Source organism: Myotis lucifugus, unplaced genomic scaffold (assembly GCF_000147115.1).
Source record: "Myotis lucifugus unplaced genomic scaffold, Myoluc2.0 scaffold_262, whole genome shotgun sequence".
NCBI lineage: Eukaryota > Metazoa > Chordata > Mammalia > Chiroptera > Vespertilionidae > Myotis > Myotis lucifugus.
The window spans coordinates 1,084,300-1,103,133 of NW_005871310.1; the positions used below are offsets into that span (position 1 = coordinate 1,084,300).

The window sequence follows — 18,834 nt, forward strand, 5'->3', positions numbered from 1 at the left end:
AGATAAAAGTAATTTCTAAATACTACATGGAGAGGAGGCAGGGGTAGGGGGAAGGTTGGTTTCTCCAGTGGGTGCTGACCTCACACTCACAGTCACCATCATATGAAATGAATGTGTTGAATCTTGGATCTGTTCAGTTAGACGCTTGCTCTTTTAAAATAAACAAGGAAGGCTAATCTCCAGTTTCTTCTGGGGGGTGATGGGAGAAAGATGATTAGTTCAAACATCTAAGTTTGCTCCAAGTAGATTAAAGGGTGAGGTGAGATAGATAAAGAAGCATGGGATAAATTCCTGAGTGGGATGAAAATGGAGTTGGAATATTATGGTCATTCATTATCAGCTGTTTCTATGCTCTTACCTTACTTTTCTCTGTCTCCCCCCTGTTGTTGGTGGGCTGGGGTGTGAGGAGGTGGTAAGGTGGGGTTTGGTCTGTGAATGAAAGTAGGAAGAGGAAGACAAATGTTTCTCTTTCTATCTCTTTCTCTAGCCTTAACCCTTGACTGAATAGTCTCACTAAGCCATGGTTTGAAAGTACCTTATTAATCTTACTTAGAGAGCCTGCTTTTCTGACTACAAAGCGTTTCCTGGGACTTTTTAGTGTGCTCAGGATTGCAGTTTGAAGAAAAGGGAATGCTGGGAATGCAGAGGTGTTGGGAGGAGCAGGGAGGACTAGGGAAGATTGTTTGGTCACCCCTGTTAGCATTAAGGACCAATGAGGGTCATTATCATCATAGATTCAGAAATGTAACTAGTCAGAACTGAGTGGATCTATTTCTCAGGGTCTCAAAAAGACTAAGGTATATAAACCTCATATGCCAATATATTTAGTGTACACACCAAAGCGTGTATAATCAGAATGCCAGTATGCAGTGAACATGTTCACTTGCTTAAGTGATCAGACTCGTGTGTCTGTTCATTAGCATGTTCTGTCCTTACAGAGGCCAAACTAGAAGGAGAAAGTTGCTTGGAGAACATGGGGTCAGAATCAGGCGGTTAGTTGGAAAACCTCTGTGGCTGTGTGATCAAACCAGGCCAGCCTGACACCGCTGTCTCCACGCTCGGGATGGGGCTGCTAGAAGTGCCACGTCTGCAGCCTGGGGCTCCTGCCCCTAGGACAGCCCTGGAGAGTTTTTCCAAACTGGTCCCTTTGGACTCCTTTGATGGATATGATACTCACCATGTCCTTTCTGTTAGCACAGTTTTCTCCAAGTTCATAACAGAGCAGTTATTTCAATAGGCCTTTTAGTTATCTTAATCTGGTGTCTTCTTCCCAGTTTCTTTCATTGGATTTAGGGAAATTACTTATAGTCTCCTGGGTTATTTCTATACAAGATAAATCTTATCCCTTATATTTCGACTTTTCCTCATCTCAGTCTCACAGGTAACCTTAGTTGCAGTTTTGGAGTTGTGGGGTTTGACTGTTAGTCCTATCAGTGTCCAAACATGGCAGTGTGGCAGCCATCAGAAATTGAGATAACTCTAAATTCAGAGGGTACAGAATGATCCAGCCTGTTGTCGGGAGGAGAGCTAGTCCGTTCCCCAGTGACATTAGAGCTGCAGTCATTTTCTCTGATAAATAATTGAACTGTGCTTTCCGAGGGGTCTCATTACAATGAGCGGGAGTATAGAGGGTGAGAGGTTTGGTTACAGTGAGAGGAGGGATGCAGGAGGCAGATAGATGTGCCTGCCCTAAAGTGCCCTGCTCTGTGCCCCTGCAGTGAGGGGGACACCAGGCGATGCTCTGAGACAGAGCGGTGGGTCTCATTGCTTCAGCTCCTCAGAGCCAGTCCCCCTCCTTGCTCAACTGGAGAGAATCTCAAGGAGCCAATAGTGTCATTCCTTTAATTAAGTCCCAGATTTGGCCCTTGGGGACTTTCATATGATTGAAACTTGAGGGTTGATGCGTTTGAGGTACCAAATGCACTGACTGGGAATTGGAGGGTGACTGTGGGTGAGCCCCAGGGAGTGGAGAACTCTGCTATTGTGATCTCTGGGGCCGAGGGCCAGGTATTCATTCACCCTCATTAATCTTTTTCTCTCTTCTTTCCATGTCCTTGCCTTGGAGCAGTTATTACAGTAAGTATTTTCCAAGGGGGGTGGGGGGGTGGGGAGGGTGGAATTGTAGATGATTTCTAAGAAAAAAGAAATAAAAATGTAACTGCACTGGAGGTTACTGGGTATTCCTCTCTTTCTCCTGGGTGACTTTTGGAGTTGTTGAGGCTTAATCCTTTCAGTCCTAAGGAGAAACCTATTAATTGGCAAAGAAGCCTCTTTCTTTAAGCTGCCTTGGCATGTGGCTTTGTAAGGTGCAGCAGTCACGGCCTCCTAGCTCTGGCTCTCACATGTTCAGAATGAACCAAGGCTCTTCCCTGCTCGCGCCACGTCAGACCTTTAGGTTTGTACAGAACTTCAGTTCAGCTGACCTGAGTGGGGCTTCCCACTGGGCATCTATTGACCCCAGTGAACACTGACCCGTGGCATAATTATGAAGTCAGCAGGGTTTCTCTTCCATGCCCATCCCCTGTGTCATTGCCCCTTCTCTCCACCGTTCAGCATCCTCATCCAGTGCCTTGTCCCTGTTGGTCAACATAGGCAGTTCTTGGGAACCCAACCCCTGCTAAGGAATTAATGGACTAATGTGTTCCTCCTTTGCTTAGTTCTAATTTTGAAAAAGCACTAAGGGAAGAAGATAGTAATTAGCATGAAGAGTTCATTTGCTGAGAAGAGAACTTTGGACCTCAGCAAAAGGTTGGCTAGGGGGGAATGGGGTTGTGATGAACATTTTTGGTGGGTTAGGAAGTCTTCCTCTGTTCTTCCCACACTACTAATTATTAGCACCCTGTGCATAAGCTAGTAATCTATAAATTACTACGGACCTTGTTGGCTGGGGAGAGGATTGAGTGAGATAATGCATGCCTAGCATGCTGTGGGCTCCCAGTAAAGTTAGCTGTTATTATAAGGCAGAGGTTGCCGTCTCTGATCCAGTAATCTTTACTTTTTAACTTTGAGCCTGGTGATCTAAGGTATTTTCCCCCCTTCCAGAATGAGTACATGAAAGAAGACTTTCTGATTAAAATTGAAACCTGGCACAAACCCGATCTTGGCCAGCAGGAGAATGTAAGTAGCACTTCCCAAGAGCTCCAAAGGCTTCCAAGCTTCAGGGCAGGGGATTGAGACTCCACCCTGTCGCTTCTCCATCCCTGCCATGGGGTCCGCTCTGTGCTTTCCTTTTCCTGACTTGCTGGGTAACGGCCTCTGCTAGACCTGTCCTACCAGCATGGGGTTGCTCTGTCTCTGATTTGCAAAATATGATCTCTAAGACTCCTTAGAGGGCCTTTGCATTGTACTGGGATTGAACTAAAATGCAACTTCTGGTACAGAGGAGCTGTATTTTTAAAACATCAGGATTACAGCCTCTGTAGAGCACAATTTCCCAGTAACTCCTCAAATTTAAAATACATCTATCCTTTACCCTAGCAATTCCACACCTAGGAATTTATCATACAGTTATGTTAACACATGTACGAAATAGCTTATATACAGGAAGGTTCATTGCAGCATTCTTTGTGTAGTCAAAGATTAAAAACAATACAAGAGCCCACCAGTAGAACACAAATAAATTCTGGTTCAGCCTTATAGTGGTATATTTTGCAAACATTATAAAGAACCAATAGAGAGAAAAAAGAACCAATAGGGAAAAATCTTCAAGATATATTGTTCATTGTTTAAGAAAGCAGGATGCAAAATGGTGTGTATTATGTGCTACCATTTGTATTAAAAGAAAGATCTTCACACATGGATGTTTATAAGTGCATAGAATCTGGTAGCAGTGGTGTTAACTCTGGAGAGGACTGGGAGATAAACAAGACAAAGAATTACTCTGTATCATATCCTTTTGTACATTTTGAATTTGTATCATAATTTCATATTATGTATATGTACAACATGTTGGAATTAATTTATTAAAAGCATCCAAATAAACAGTATATGGCTAAGCAGGCAATATTTCCGTGAGTGTTTTATCGTCTTTACAAAGGGGGAACATGTGGAGATAATATAGGTACTATAGGTAGCCCCGAGCGTGTTTTGGCTGCTGAAGTGGTCCTTAGGCTGAAAAATCAGAGCATTAGTTCTCAAATGTGTACCCACTTAAAATTCATCTTCCCATTCCTTTGAATAATTTTCTTTGTAATTCTTTACCAGTAGAAATCTCACCTCTCTAGCTATGGGAATAGCTGTTTTTAAGTGTCCCTTCTGGGTAAAGGGTGCTTTATAGCTGACAAAAACTACACAGTGATGCTCCTTGTTCCTGCAGGTACATAAACTGGAGTCTGAGTCATGGAAACACGTGGAAACCGTATATATAGACATTGCAGATCGAAGCCAAGTACTTAGCAAGGTAGGAACTGTTTAGAGATGTGGGTAGCCTCTGAGATGAAGAAATGACTTCTAAGTGTCAGAGAAATCAGGGAACCAGACCCAACTTGGCTAAATGGGAAGTTCTCTCTTGGGTATTGTTTTATTTTTAAAATTAGTATTAAGAATTCCCTTGTCTTGACCCGGGAACACCACCAGGGAAATAGTGGCCCAGATGTGTGTGTCCTGTTTGGCCTCTGGAAGTGATCACTGGACAGGGTGGGTACTATTGGTAGTCCTGAGGGGGATCCGCCCTGCTGAAATGACACTTAGCCTGAAACTAGTTCTCAAATGTATTTTCCCAACCCAGTAATTAAGAAACATTTAGTGCCCGCCTGTTGTGTTTGGAGTATTCTGTTTTGTGTGTCCCATGCAAGGAATGTTCCAGATATGTGAAAAGACAAGTCCCCTGCCCTCAACAAGTTGGTAGTTGCTTCTCAGAGTAACAAACATGGCAGCAGGTGCCTAGCAAAGGATGGTCCGCTGTTTGACCATGCAGGTGGAGAGTGCAGGGACCTGCTCACTGCTGTGCTCACAGGAGGTATTCGTTCAGGAAAGGAAAGGGTAGTTCTCCCTCATTCAGTACTCTTCCTGCCTGAAAAGGCTGATGGAATCAGGGAACAGGAATTTGAATAGTGTTTGCTCTCCGTATCCCAGGGATATATATAGCAAAGTGAATATATCATAAGGGTGCAGCTTGATAGATCTTCTCAAACTGAACATACACACACAGATATTTCTCAAACAGAAATGCTAGCAAAGAGTATGACTCTTCGAGTATTTTGTCAGCTCTGTTTCATGTGAATGGAGAGAAGCAGAGGTAGGGAAGATTTTTTTTTTTAAGCATACATAAATAATCTTCTTAGCTTTGGGAAATATTTTATGACTGTGTGTGATGAGAGAGAAACATCGATCAGCTGCCTCCTACACACCCTCCAACTGGGGATGTGCCCGCAACCCAGGTACATGCCCTTGACCGGAATCAAACCTGGGACCTTTCAGTCCGCAGGCCAACGCTCTATCCACTGAGCCAAACCGGTTTCGGCAGGAAGATTTTTTTTTTAAGCATACATAAATCTTCTTAGCTTTGGGAAATATTTTATGACTGTGTGTGTATGTCTGTGATTTGTTGATGTCATTATTTTTGTTAGGTAGTTGCTATGAGTTTGCTTTCCATGGGCCCACAGTCAATGCAGAGGAACTGCCAAAGATTCAGCTTTTATTATGGTTAATTGGCGCACAGCACTGACTGCATTCTACATCAGTGAAGTGAAACTGACAAAAATGCACAAGAGGATACTATAATTGAACATTTTATGTTCGATACATTGAACATTTCTAATAATGATTTTATTAAAACAAGACAGTTTAAAAAAAGAAAAGAAAGAAACAAGCCAGACAGAGATCAGGTTAGATCTCAGGAACGATAGCCAGTTGTTCTTAGCTCTGGCTGTGTGTTTTAGAGTCACCCCCAGAGGTTAAAAAACAAAACAAAACAAAAAAAAACCATGCTGCCTTTATCTTCAGATATTCTTATTCTGAATGGTGTGGCTCAGAAATCTGTATTTTTAAAAAGCTGTCCCTGGTAATTTGGATGCTCACTCCAGGTTGAAAATTGTTTTTATTTTTTTTTTTTTTTATTTTTTTTTTTTTTTAAATATATTTTATTGATTTTTTACAGAGAGGAAGGGAGAGAGATAGAGAGTTAGAAACATCGATGAGAGAGAAACATCGACCAGCTGCCTCCTGCACATCTCCCACTGGGGATGTGCCCGCAACCCAGGTACATGCCCTTGACCGGAATCGAACCTGGGACCCTTCAGTCCGCAGGCCGACGCTCTATCCACTGAGCCAAACCGGCTTCGGCTGAAAATTGTTTTTAGACAGTAAAATACATGTCTGCTCAAACAGTCTGGTGACACTTTCATATGGTAGAACTGAACACAAACCCTGGCAGAGAAAGCCACCAGGACACTCCTCTGAGGCAAATGTAACAGTTCCATATCCTGTTTATAATATTCCCGTATTTTCTGTTGGCCATCAGCATTAAGATTGGCGTGAAGTGTACTTTGATGGAAAATCTGATTCCTCTCTCCCTCCCTTCATCTTCCTATCTCCCTCTCTCCCTGTCTCTTTCTTCCTCCTTCCCTCCCTCCCCCAACTCCAATTCTACCATTTCTCAGGACTACAAAGCAGAGGAAGACCCAGCAAAATTTAAATCTATGAAAACAGGCCGAGGACCCTTGGGCCCCAATTGGAAGGTGCAGTTCACATCCTCACCACCAGGGGGATGGACCCAGTGTGGGTGGGCCTCTCCCAATGGCTGGGGCTGGGCTAAGGGAGAGCCAGAGCTCAGTCCTGTTAGTTACCTGCCTGCCTGTGGATGTGTTTCTAATACAGCAAGAACTTGTAAATCAGAAAGAGTGCCCATACATGTGTGCATACAAACTGGTTACTGTCAAGTTCAAGTGGTGGGGCCTGCAGAACAAAGTGGAAAACTTTATACATAAGGTAAGTGACCAGGTGAGGCCTTCCCAGTTTTATGGGTTGGTGGGGGTGTTTTGCCCAAGAGAAGATCATACAACCCATGTGACTTGTATCCTAGGGTAGATGACATTCAAATATTTCAGTTTGATTTCTCAGACCCCCACGTATCCTTATACTTAACTGTCTTACAGTTTAATACTGTCCATCCAAGGGCACCCCATGTGACAGGGAAGGAAACTGAGGCCCCCCAAAAAAAAGGAAACAGGAAGAGGCTTGCTATGATTGAAATACAAATAAAACTCAGTCTCTGTCTTTTCTTGAAGCCAAAAGGCAAGAGGCACTGTGAGCCATATTCTCCAGTGCCCTGAATTACTGAACTAGGCACATGTAAGGAGTTTTTATAGCCTTTTTTTCTGATGTGTTAGAGCCTCACTCTTGGGCTATATTTTATAGCTGCTGTTGGCCAGTTTTAACCTGGCTTTAGTCTTCAGAGACAAGGAGGAAACTTGGCACAGTTGTTTTGGGGCCTTGGCTTAGCTGTGAGCTCATGGGTTGCTGTCTAGGTAGCATTTTGGGCACAGGGCCTAGCTGTGAGGTAGACACCCTTTTTCTCCTGGGGGCCCCCTCCCACTCAAAGCCATACCTATTAGACTTGTGAAGGCAAAAGTCACTGACCCTATGGGACTGGAGGACTGCTTTAGTTAAGCCAGCCAGGCATCACTCCTCCCCCACCTCCCCATTCAAGTGTGGGTATTGGCCCGGCCAGGTGCCCCAGTGGTAAAGCGTCGACTCTTGAACCAAGAGGTCACCAGTTCGATTTCTGGTCAGGGCACATGCCTGGATTGTGGGCTCGATCCCCAGTAGGGGGTATGCAGGAGGCAGCCAATCGATGTTTTTCTCTCATCCTGCTCCCTTCCCCTCTCTCTAAAAATCAATAAAAACATTTTTTAAAAAGAATGGTTAAAAAAAACTAAAAAATAAAGTGTGGCTATTGGTTCGGTGATTATGGGGAGAGGAGCTACAACAGTGGCCTTCACCTCTTGGGTTCTAACTGGGTTTCCTCCTTTTTATAGCAAGAGAAGCGTCTGTTTACAAACTTCCACAGGCAGCTGTTCTGTTGGCTCGATAAGTGGGTTGACCTGACCATGGACGACATTCGAAGGATGGAAGAGGAGACGAAGAGACAGCTGGATGAGGTAAGTGAATGTCCACAGGAGACTCTGGGCTCTCGACTAGATAAACATGTGAAGGGGACTGTCATGCTGGAACAGTTCACTGAGGGCACTGTTTGTGGTTCTAGGAACGTGTCAGTGTCTGCTGTGGGTAAGGCCCAATGCCAGGCAATCTGGGAACTATCAGGAAAACAGCCTGTGCTCTTGAATTTGCACTCTAGTTGAGGTCTTGGCATATCCAGAGAACAAATATGGCAGGACGTGCTGAATGCCAAGTGAGTAAGACAGTTGCTGCAGTGGTTCTGTAGAGCCGGTGGGGAAATCGTGCTGGGCTCCAGAGATGGAGGTGACCCTGGGAGGAGGCAGGCTGATTGTGAATACCACACACACGACCCACAGAGGACACAGCAGCACACACAGAATTAATTGCTCTATTGGGTGGTTTTGAGTCTGGAGTCTGCTCCGTGGGAGCCTGAAGATCTAACGTTTGGAGATGCTGCCTGCAAGGCTCACTCTGAGGAGATCGTCATAAATAACAGTACATACTCACTGAGTAAGGCACTGTTCTGAGGCTTTTATGTACACCATCTCCTGTGAGCCTCACAACACCCATGAGTAGGCACACTATGATCCCCACCCTCAGATAAAAAGCTGGAGGCTCTGAGAGTTCAACACGTGTGCTCAGGGTCACACAGCCTGCTGGTGATAAGGTCAGCGTTAGAGCCAGAGCTCTTAATCATTCTGCCTCTTCTCCTCCCTCTAAATGCTATTTGGGCCCCTCCTTGCTTGGAGCTAAAAATAAGAAAGAAAGCTCTTTTTCATAAGATCTTCCATCCATTTCTCCCTTTTTGCCTTGAGTGGGTTGGCACAGAGCCTGGGTGTCTGGCAGACATTGCTTTGCATGGCCTGTCTGGCTCTCCAGCAGGGTCTTGGGTGAGACGCAGGCCTGGGTGCTGTGGTGCCCCATACTGCATGGCAGGAGCCCTTCCTTCCTCTGGAGCCCCCAGGGGAGTTGTTCTTAACTTCAGGATGCCACTTCCTGGGCTGATCACTGGTTAAGTGGTATGCTGAGTTAGTTCCTCTTGAAGGCAGATGTTTTGGTTATTCATTCAGCTACATTTGGCAGGAAGTGGTAGGATTTTGGACACAATTTCTGATTCTTTGGCTAAGGATCTTCAGGAGTGGTAGAATTTAACATCCAGGGCTCTGGCCATTCTGACTGTATGAGAGGCCTGAGTTTTTTTGTCACCCTAATCCTGACAAAAGGAAAAGAAAAAGTTACTAAATGGATCACAGAGCCTTCGGGGCTTTGGTCTGGAGCTTCAGTCACCCACTGTCTAACAAATGGCAACCTAAAGTACACAGGTTCATGGAAGTGCTTGCAGGCAGCCTTTTGCTGTGGGTAGAATTTGAATTCTTGGACCTGGGAGAACTTGCCAGAGGATCTACTGGATCTGCCTCCCTCAGATCTGAACTTTGAGAGCCTTCATCATTAGGGAGTTCTTTTTTAACTCCCACCCCTTGTCTTTGCATGTTTCTTCATTCTCTGGAGAACTGTGCCAAAAGCTTAGATGACCCCTCTCCTCCAGGGTGACTACAAATGCAGGAACCCTGTTTGGAATTGGAATTTTAAAAATAGTTTGCAGAGGAAGAGAAAGCAAAGCCAAATCCATGTTACAGTGTAACATATTTTGACCCTGTTAGCAACTGTACCTTTTTTAATTTATTTTTTAAAAATATGTATTGATTTTATAGAGAGGGGAAAGGGAGAGAGAGACAGAAACAATGAGAGAGAATCATTGATTGACTGCCTCTTGCATGCCCCTCACTGGGGACCAAGCCCAAAACCTGGGCATGTGCCCTGACTGGGAATTGAGCCAGCAACCTTTTAGTGCATAGGATGAGACCCAACCAACTGAGCTACACAGGCCAGGGCATTTTTATAATTTAAAAACATTTTTTAATTGACTTGAGAGAGAGAAAGGAAGAGGAAGGGAGGGAGGGAGGGAGGGAGGAAGGGAGGAAAGAAAAGAAAGAAGTGGAGAGAAAATATCAAAATATCAATCAGCTGCCTCCCCCATAACCCTGACCAGGGATCAAACCCTTCACCTTTTGGTGTATGGAATAATGCTCCAACCAGCTGAGCCACGGCTCCAAGGATATTTTTTCCAGTGATTTTTAGAGAGAGTGAAAGAAACATCAATTTGAGAGAGAGACATTGATTGGTTGCCTCCTGTATGTGCCCGGACTGGGGATGGGGATCAAACTTGCAAGAACCTGCAACCCAGGTAACGTGTGCTTGACTGGGAATCAAACCTGTGATCCTTCATTGCACTAATCATTAAGAAAACCTGCCAGGGCACTATGTTTTGTGGGGTTTTTAAAATATATTTTTCTAGAGGCCCAATGCACGAAATTCGTGCAAGTGTAGACCTTCCTTCCCCTGGCTGCTGGCACCAGCTTCCCTCTGGCACCCGGGACCCAGGCTTCCCTCACAGCCCAGCTTCATCCCGAAGGTTATCCAGAAGGTTGTTTGGAAGGACATCCGGTCTAATTAGCATATTACGCTTTTATTATTATAGATTGATTTCAGAGAGGAAGGGAAAGGGAGAGAGAGAGAGAGAAACATCAATGATGAGAGAGAATCATTGATCAGCTGCCTCCTGCACGCCCCCTACTGGGGATTGAGCCCACAACCCAGGCATGTGCCCTTGACCAGAATCAAACCCAGGACCCTTCAGTCTGCAGGCTGATGCTCTATCCACTCAGCCAAACCAGCTGGGGTTTTGGTTTTTTTAAGTACTTTTTCTTTTTTCCTACATGCATTATCTTCCTTTTCTAAAGCTATAGTTTTTGTTTTTGTATTTGGTTTTTGAGGTGTCTCTGCTCCAAAGAATAGTCTTTGTTTCCTCATAGCTCCTTTTTCTTGTTGTACTCTGTGTTTGGCATTAGGGACTTTCCTCAAATGGCTGGTGGTCCTTGGCCACATTTAAGAACAAAGCTGTACAGTATTGTGACTCTACTGTGCATCTTGGGCAACTAATTACCAAATGAATTATGTCACAATAACAGATTTTATTTATTTTTTTAAATATATTTTATTGATTTTTTACAGAGAGGAAGGGAGAGAGACAGAGAGTTAGAAACATCGATGAGAGAGAAACATCGATCAGCTGCCTCCTGCACATCTCCTACTGGGGATGTGCCCGCAACCCAGGTACATGCCCTTGACCAGAATCGAACCTGGGACCTTTCAGTCCGCAGGCCGACGCTCTATCCACTGAGCCAAACCGGTTTCGGCAAATAACAGATTTTAATTCTGCATTATTTGTGACTTTAAATGTTTGTTGCCCAGATGTTATGAAAGAATAAAGCTTTAAGAAATACTAATTAACTTAGCATGAAGATACTCATGCTTAAGAATGACAGTTGTTGCCCTGGCTGGTTTGGCTCAGTGGATAGAGCATCAACCTGTGGACTGAAGGGTCCTGGGTTCAATTCCAGCCAAGGGCACATGCCCGGGTTGCAGGCTTGATCCCCAGTGGGAGCGTGCAGGAGGCAGCCAATCAATGATTCTCTCTCATCAGTGATGTTTCTATCTCTCTCTCCCTCTTCCTTTCTCTCTGAAATCAATAAAAGAAACATATTTTTTAAAAAAAAGAAGAACGACAGTTGTTGTCCAGCCAGTGTGGCTCAGTTGTTGAGCGTTAATCCATGAACCAGGAGGTCACAGTTCGATTCCCAGTCAGGGCACATGCCTGGGTTGCAGGCTCGATCCCCAGTAGGGGGCATGCAGGAGACAGCCAGTTAGTGATTTCTCATTGTTTTTTTTTTTAAACATTTTCTCATCATTATTGTTTCTACCTCTCTCTCCCTCTCCCTTTCTCTCTCTGAAATCAATTTAAAAAAAGAAAGAAGGTTGTTGTAGATACCTGTCTTCCATTGAATCAGGTAAAGAGAACTGACGAATGTATTACAGACATTTTTTATCAGGTTGATGAAAACAGTAGTCTGAGACATTGAAGACATCACTATTTAGTTGCTATACTGTTAATTTCTCTGTAGTTCAATACTTTTATGGTAACAGTACTCTGAAGAATATACAATTGAGAGAATCTAATATATTGTAAAGGGAGGTGCATTCGGGAAAATTGCCAAGACACTACTGTTGTGTATAAATTCCCAGGTGCTGACTTTGCTGTGGTAGGAAGAGGGCTGGTTGCTTGACTGTGAGAACTGGGGAAGGGAATGCCAGGGCTGAAATGTTCTTTTTGTTGTTGTTGTTGTTCTTTTTTTTTATATTTTTACTAGAGGCCCGATGCACAAAATTCATGCAAGAGTAGGGCTTCCTTCCCCCAGCTGCCAGCACCGGCTTCCCTCTGGCACCCGGGACCCGGGCTTCCCTCGCAGCTCCGGCTTCATCCCGAAGGTTGTCCAGAAGGACGTCCGGTCTAATTAGCATATTATGCTTTTATTATTATAGATTGGAAAGAATGGAGAGGGAGAGAAAGATAGAAACATCAATGATGAGAGAAAAATTGATCGGCTGCCTCCTGCATGCCCCCTACTGGGGATTGAGCCCGAAACCCAGGCATATGCCCTTGATCAGAATTGAACCCAGGACCCTTCAGTCCACAGGCCCACACTCTATCCCCTGAGCCACACCAGCTAGGACTGAACTGTTTTTTATTTGGACTTTCAAACGAGTCACCTGTTTTCAGCTCCACCTCCACTCCCACCTTCAGAGGTGCTTCCAGTTCCCGAGCCTTTGGAAAACCTACAGCACAATTGGCCTGCTCCTCCGTGGCTCCCTCCTCACAGGCATTTAGGTGTCGGCTCAGGCTCCTCTGAGAATTAGTCACTATTCAATCCATTTTCATCTTCCGGAACGTTGTTACTGTCTCTTAGCTGCTGTTGTCTCCTCTGTTCTTATTGTCTTCATGGCTTTCTACCTTTATCCTTTTACTGTCGTTTTCGTTGGGTTTGGGGGAGGAATAGCAATAAATGCATGTATTCAATCTCCCATGATTCACTGCAAGTTTGCAATAGGAATTAGAATTTTTTTTTAATCCTCACCTGAGGATATGTTTTCATTGATTTAAGAGAGAGAGGGAGAGGGAGGGAGAGAGAGACATCGATGTGAGAGAGAAATATTCATCGGCTGCCTCCCACACAAACCTCGACTGGGGATCAAACCCACAACCTGGGCACATGTTCTGACCGGGAATGGAACTGTTGACCTTACGGAGTGTGGGACTACACTTAAGTAACTGACCCACACCAGTCAGGGCTATAACTGTTATTCTTTTTCTCTTTCTTTCTTTCTTTCTTTCTTTCTTTCTTTCTTTCTTTCTTCTTTCTTCTTTCTTCTTTCTTTCTTTTCTTTATTTTTGTAACTTATTCTTTAAATCAATGCGTAGTAGTCTAGTGTGGGTAGATATTTTGGTGAGTTATGAGGGGTCACTATAATGCCACAGTCACCACTGCTTTAACATTAGTCTCTGTCGTACCCACCATTCTTGGATGAGGCTCAAGAATTTGAGAAACGAGGGATCAAGAGATTAGTCCTTTGCCCTAAAAAGAAACATGTCAGGAAATGTGTCCCTGTAGGAAAGTGATCTTTCTCTCTCCCTCTTTACCTCCCTCCGTACACTCTGCCTCTCTCTCTCCCTTTTTTCTCCCTCTCCCCTCCTCTTGCTCTCTTAAGAGACTCATAATCATGAAAGTGGGAGGAGGCACCTTAAAGGTGATTTAGTCCAGTGGTCGGCAAACTGCGGCTGGCAAACCGCGGCTCGCGAGCCACATGCGGCTCTTTGGCCCCTTCAGTGTGGCTCTTCCACAAAATACCAGCTCTTCCGCTAAATACCGACTTCTGCGCATGGGCCACGAAGTTTTAATCGCACTGTATGTGCGCGCCCACACGTGGTATTTTGTGGAAGAGCCACACTGAAGGGGCCAAAGAGCCGCATGTGGCTCGCGAGCCGCGGTTTGCCGACCATGGATTTAGTCAATTATATGTCTAGTGCTCAAGTCCTCTCCGCAGCCTCCCACCAGTTTGTGCTTGATCACCTCTTGTGTGGGGAACTCCCTATCTCCTAAACATAGTGGTAAAAGCATTTCTATTATTACTAGAAACTGACATTTATTGAATCTTACTGTGTGGCTTCATGTGTAGTAAGAGTTTTTGCATGTATTATGCAAAACCTGTGCCATAGGTACTATTTATTGTATAGATAGAGAAACTGAGACTCAAAGAAGTGAAGGATACCCTCTAGTTCACTGAACCAACTGCCTCCTGGGCCTTTGGCCGTTAATTCTGTAGATAATGAGCCTGGAAGAGGAGAACTCATTTTAAAGTTTTTAAGAAAATTTGTTTCCCTATTTACTTGACTATCTAGAACAGCCGTGGGCAGCCTGTTTGAAATGAATAAAACTAAAAAAAAAAAAAGACCGTACCCTTTTATGTAATGATGTTTACTTTGAATTTATATTAGTTCACACAAACACTCCATCCATGCTTTTGTTCCGGCCCTCCGGTCCAGTTTAAGAACCCATTGTGGCCCTCGAGTCAAAAAGTTTGCCCACCCCTGATCTAGAACATTTACTGAAAAACACTAAAGATTCTGTGCACGTGATTAAGGTTCTGCTGAGGGCCCTGGCCAGTGTGGCTCAGTTGGTTAGAGCATCGTCCCATGCACCAAATGGTCACAGGTTCAATTCCTGGTTAGGGTATGTACCCAGGTTGTAGGTTCAATCCTCAGTCAGGACACTATGGGAGGCAACTAACTGATCGATATTTCTCTCTCACATCAGTTTCTCTCTCTCTCTCCCTCTCCCTTTCTCCATCTCTAATATCAATGAAAACATACCCTTGGGTGAGGATATAAAAAGAGGGCCCTGGCCATATAGCTCAGTTGGTTAGAGCATCATCTTGATACACCAAGGTTGCGGGTTTAATCTGGGTCAGGGCACATATAAGAATTAACCAATGGCCCTAGCTGGTTTGGCTCAGTGGATAGAGCATCAGCCTGAGGACTGAAGGGTCCCGGGTTCAATTCCAGTCAAGGGCACATGCCTGGGTTTCGGGTCTTGATCCCCAGTAGGGTGCATGCAGGAGGCAGCCGATTGATGATTCTCTCTTATCATGGATGTTTCTATCTCTCTCTCCCTCTCCCTTCCTCTCTGAAATCAATAAAATATTTTTTTAAATCAACCAATGAATGCATAAATAAGTGGAACAACAAATCGATGTTTCTCTCTCTCTGTCCCTTTCTCTCTTTCTAAAATCAGTAAGTAATTTTTTTTAATTACTAAAAGAAAATCAGATTCTGCCACAATTTTTCTCCCAGCCTTCCCTGTGGGCCTTCCTCTCTAAGTCCCCATCAGCTCCATGAGTCTTCTGATTCCTCCATAATCTTTCCCTTCTGGACTTGGTCCTTCTGGTCCCCCTTGGGGGCTGTCTCTGAGCCTCCCTGTAGTCCATCTCCCAATTCATGTGCTTGCATGTGAATGTGCCTGTCCCTTTCACATCACCTGAATCTTAGCGCAGAGGGCCCTTGCTTCATCCTATGGCTTTTTGACTTAGGGGCCACCATCAGGTTTAGATTTTAAGTTTTAAACTCTGGGTTGCTTACCCAGAGAATATATAAGGGTCCCTATGCAGTGAAGTGCCTTGCAGAACACTACACCTAGTTTCCAGTTTGGAATTGTGGTAAATACAGGGTGGGGCAAAAGTTGGTTTATGGTTGTTCGTGTGGCAAATAATACAATTAGTAATACAAGGATAATCTCCATGTTTCATGTATCACAACTCCAACCTACTCACAAATGTAAACCTACTTTTGCCCCGTCCTGTATAAGTTCTGAGGGTTAGGCTGATAAACGGAAACCACTTGGTACCTAGCTCACCTGCTGGGCCATGGAAGATTAGAATCCAAGAGTCCCATCGTGTCTGTAGAAGACAGAACTAGGACTTTGAGGCTGAGGGACCCCTACATGTGGAAGATGCTGCTGTTCTGTGGGACCTAAATTCCCTCTGACCTTCCTGGCAATGATTGACCCCAGTGCAGACCACCCAGAACGCTCCACAACATCTTGAAATATGGGAGTAGCTTTATTTTCTTTTAAAATGCAGTTTCACTTTTCAATATTAAGGTAATATATAGGCATTAAATATTTTTGTGAAAAGTAGAAAGAAAAAAAATCACTGTACTCAGCATTTAAAGACAACCACTGGAAACATTTTCCTGCATTTCTAAGTTTTTCTACACACTTTAAAAATTTTTATGAGAGAGAGAGAGAGTTCAATTTTGTTGTTCCACTTATTTGTGCATACATTGGTTGATTCTTGTATGTGCCCTGACCAGGGATCGAGCTCACAACCTTGGTGTATCAGGATGACGTGCCAACCAAGCTGCCAGCCCAGGGATTTCTACACACTTATTTAGTTATGATTGTATTACATGTGCCAGGTGGTTATCTTACCTTTTTTCCGAACATTATAATGAAGCATTTTCCCACTAAAAAACTTCCTTACATGCATCTTTCTGACTGCAACGTACATGTTACTCTGTTCTCTGTCATTTACCCTATTTGAATTTTCCTTCGTGTTGTTTACAGGTTCTCACTGTTGTAAATAATGCTATGGTGAACATTTTTGTGCAGTTTTTTGTTTTGTTTTGTTTCGTTTTGTTTTTTGGTAATTAGGATTATTTCCTCAGAATAAATTCCTACAAATGGAATTATAAGACTCTTGCTATTTATTGCCAACTTGCTTTCCCAAAGGGCTGAACCTATTTATAGAGAGGCTTTCTAAATAGATTCTAAAACAATTCCACATGTGCCTCATATCTGTGTTCCGTAGGGAATGCTAATTGGCTCATGGTTACTTTTCAGGGTCTTAAACTGATGTGTGTGTATGTTTTTTAAACTAGCTTTGTTTTTTAACAACTTTTTGTTTTGAGATAAGTGTAATATTCACATGCCAATTATAAGAAATAAGAGAATTCTGTTTCTTCCAATGACAGTATCTTGCAAAACTATAGTGCAACATCACAAAACTTTTACTATTTTTTAGGTCAAAGGAGTGTTTCATAATGTTAAAAGCAATTTTCAAAAGATCTAGAAAATATTTAAAAATACAAGTGCATATAAGTAAATAAAATAGATAAATTAAAGTCCCTTTCCTCCAACCCCTGGCCTCATTCCTAGAGGAAACCACTGTGGGGGGGGGGGGGTGAACCCAAGTAGAAGTTTCTATTTTCATGTTTCTCAAATGTGTGTGTGTGTGTGTGTGTGTGTGTAGTACAGTGGCTTGATCTAAGGAATACTACAAACTTCAGATAAAATCTCTCATGTCACGAAATAAGCATTCTTAAGGCATCTATATATATAAAAGCCTAAGTGACCATTATGACTGGTCACTATGACGATGCACTGACCACCAGGGGGCAGATGCTCAATGCAGGAGCTGCCCCCTGGTGGTCAGTGCGCTCCCACAGGTGGAGCACCGCTCAGCCAGAAGCTGGGCTCACAGCTGGCAAGCGCAGTGGCAGTGGCAGAGCCTCTCCCACCTCCGCTGCAGGCGGGTGGTAAGGTGCGAGGGGTCCTGGACTGCAAGAGCCCCGGACTGCAAGAGGGCTCAGACCGGGCTGAGGGACACCACCCCGCCCTACCCACCCCACTCTCTCCCCCCTCCCCCCCCCCCGCCCCAGTGCACGAATGTCATGCACCGGGCCTCTAGTAAGCATAAAATAATGCATTTTTATTTCAGTGGCACCCTGGTGGGGCACCTTGTCTCTGAGAGTAGGGGAAACTATCAGGTTCCCTGATGGGAAGTTGCATCTTATTTCAAGCAGTAGGAAAACAGGACCTGGGTCTGCATTAGCATTGAACTCTCAGGGTATACAGGGATCTAGGTGAGGCCCAAGGAACTTTGCTCCCATGATATTAAATTACTTGTCTAATTATTGAAAATGTATGTGATCTTTAATGAGCTGACATTTAATAAGCATGTGTTTGTTTTTTTATTATTGATTTTAGAGAGGAAGGGAGAAGGAAAGATAGAAACAGCAATGAAAAGAGGGTATCATTGGCCCTGACTGGTTTGGCTCAGTGGATAGAGCATCAGCCTGCGGACTCAAGGGTCCCGGGTTCGATTCCGGTCAAGGGCATGTACCTTGGTTGCGGGCACATCCCCAGTAGGGGGTGTGCAGGAGGCAGCTGATCGATGCTTCTCTCTCATCGATGTTTCTAACTCTATATCCCTCTCCCTTCCTCTCTGTAAAAAATCAATAAAATATGTATATAAAAAAAGAGGGTATCATTGATCGGCTGCCTCCTGCACGCCCCACACTGGGGATTGAGCTCACAACCCAGGCATGTGCCCTCACCAGAATCAAACCGTGACCTCCTGGTTCATAGGTCAACAGTTAACCATTGAACATGCTGGCCAGGCCATATTTTTGTCTTTTTAAAATTTTTTAAATAATTTCAGACTTCTAGAAAATGGCAAGAATATAATACTCCTTTATCCAGAGACTCCATTCCTTTAAAGCAGGGGTGGGGAATATCTGGCCATATTAGGCCCGTGAAATCATGTGGTCTGGCCCTGCCAAGGTATTAAGGATGAGTTAGATGTTTCACCAGGCTCATTTTTTAATAATGTTTTTATTGATTTTATTTTAGAGAGAGAGGAAGGGAGAAGGCTGGAGAAATAGAAACATTGCTAAGAGAAACATCAATTGGCTGCCTCCTGCAT

At 44.0% G+C, this 18,834-nt stretch overlaps 1 protein-coding gene across 1 annotated transcript in view; it reads left to right on the top strand.

The window, feature by feature from the left end:
- The window catches only part of PITPNA (phosphatidylinositol transfer protein alpha), a gene marked incomplete at its 5' end in the record, with an annotated part of 38,425 nt that overhangs the window by 13,742 nt on the left and 5,849 nt on the right, over positions 1–18,834 (top strand). Inside the window, 6 exons of the mRNA XM_014464686.2 lie at positions 2,069–2,076; positions 3,043–3,117; positions 4,316–4,399; positions 6,600–6,677; positions 6,817–6,927; positions 7,977–8,099. Of these exons, the coding sequence (XP_014320172.2) occupies positions 2,069–2,076; positions 3,043–3,117; positions 4,316–4,399; positions 6,600–6,677; positions 6,817–6,927; positions 7,977–8,099 (479 nt within the window). The remainder of the gene's footprint in view (positions 1–2,068; positions 2,077–3,042; positions 3,118–4,315; positions 4,400–6,599; positions 6,678–6,816; positions 6,928–7,976; positions 8,100–18,834) is intronic.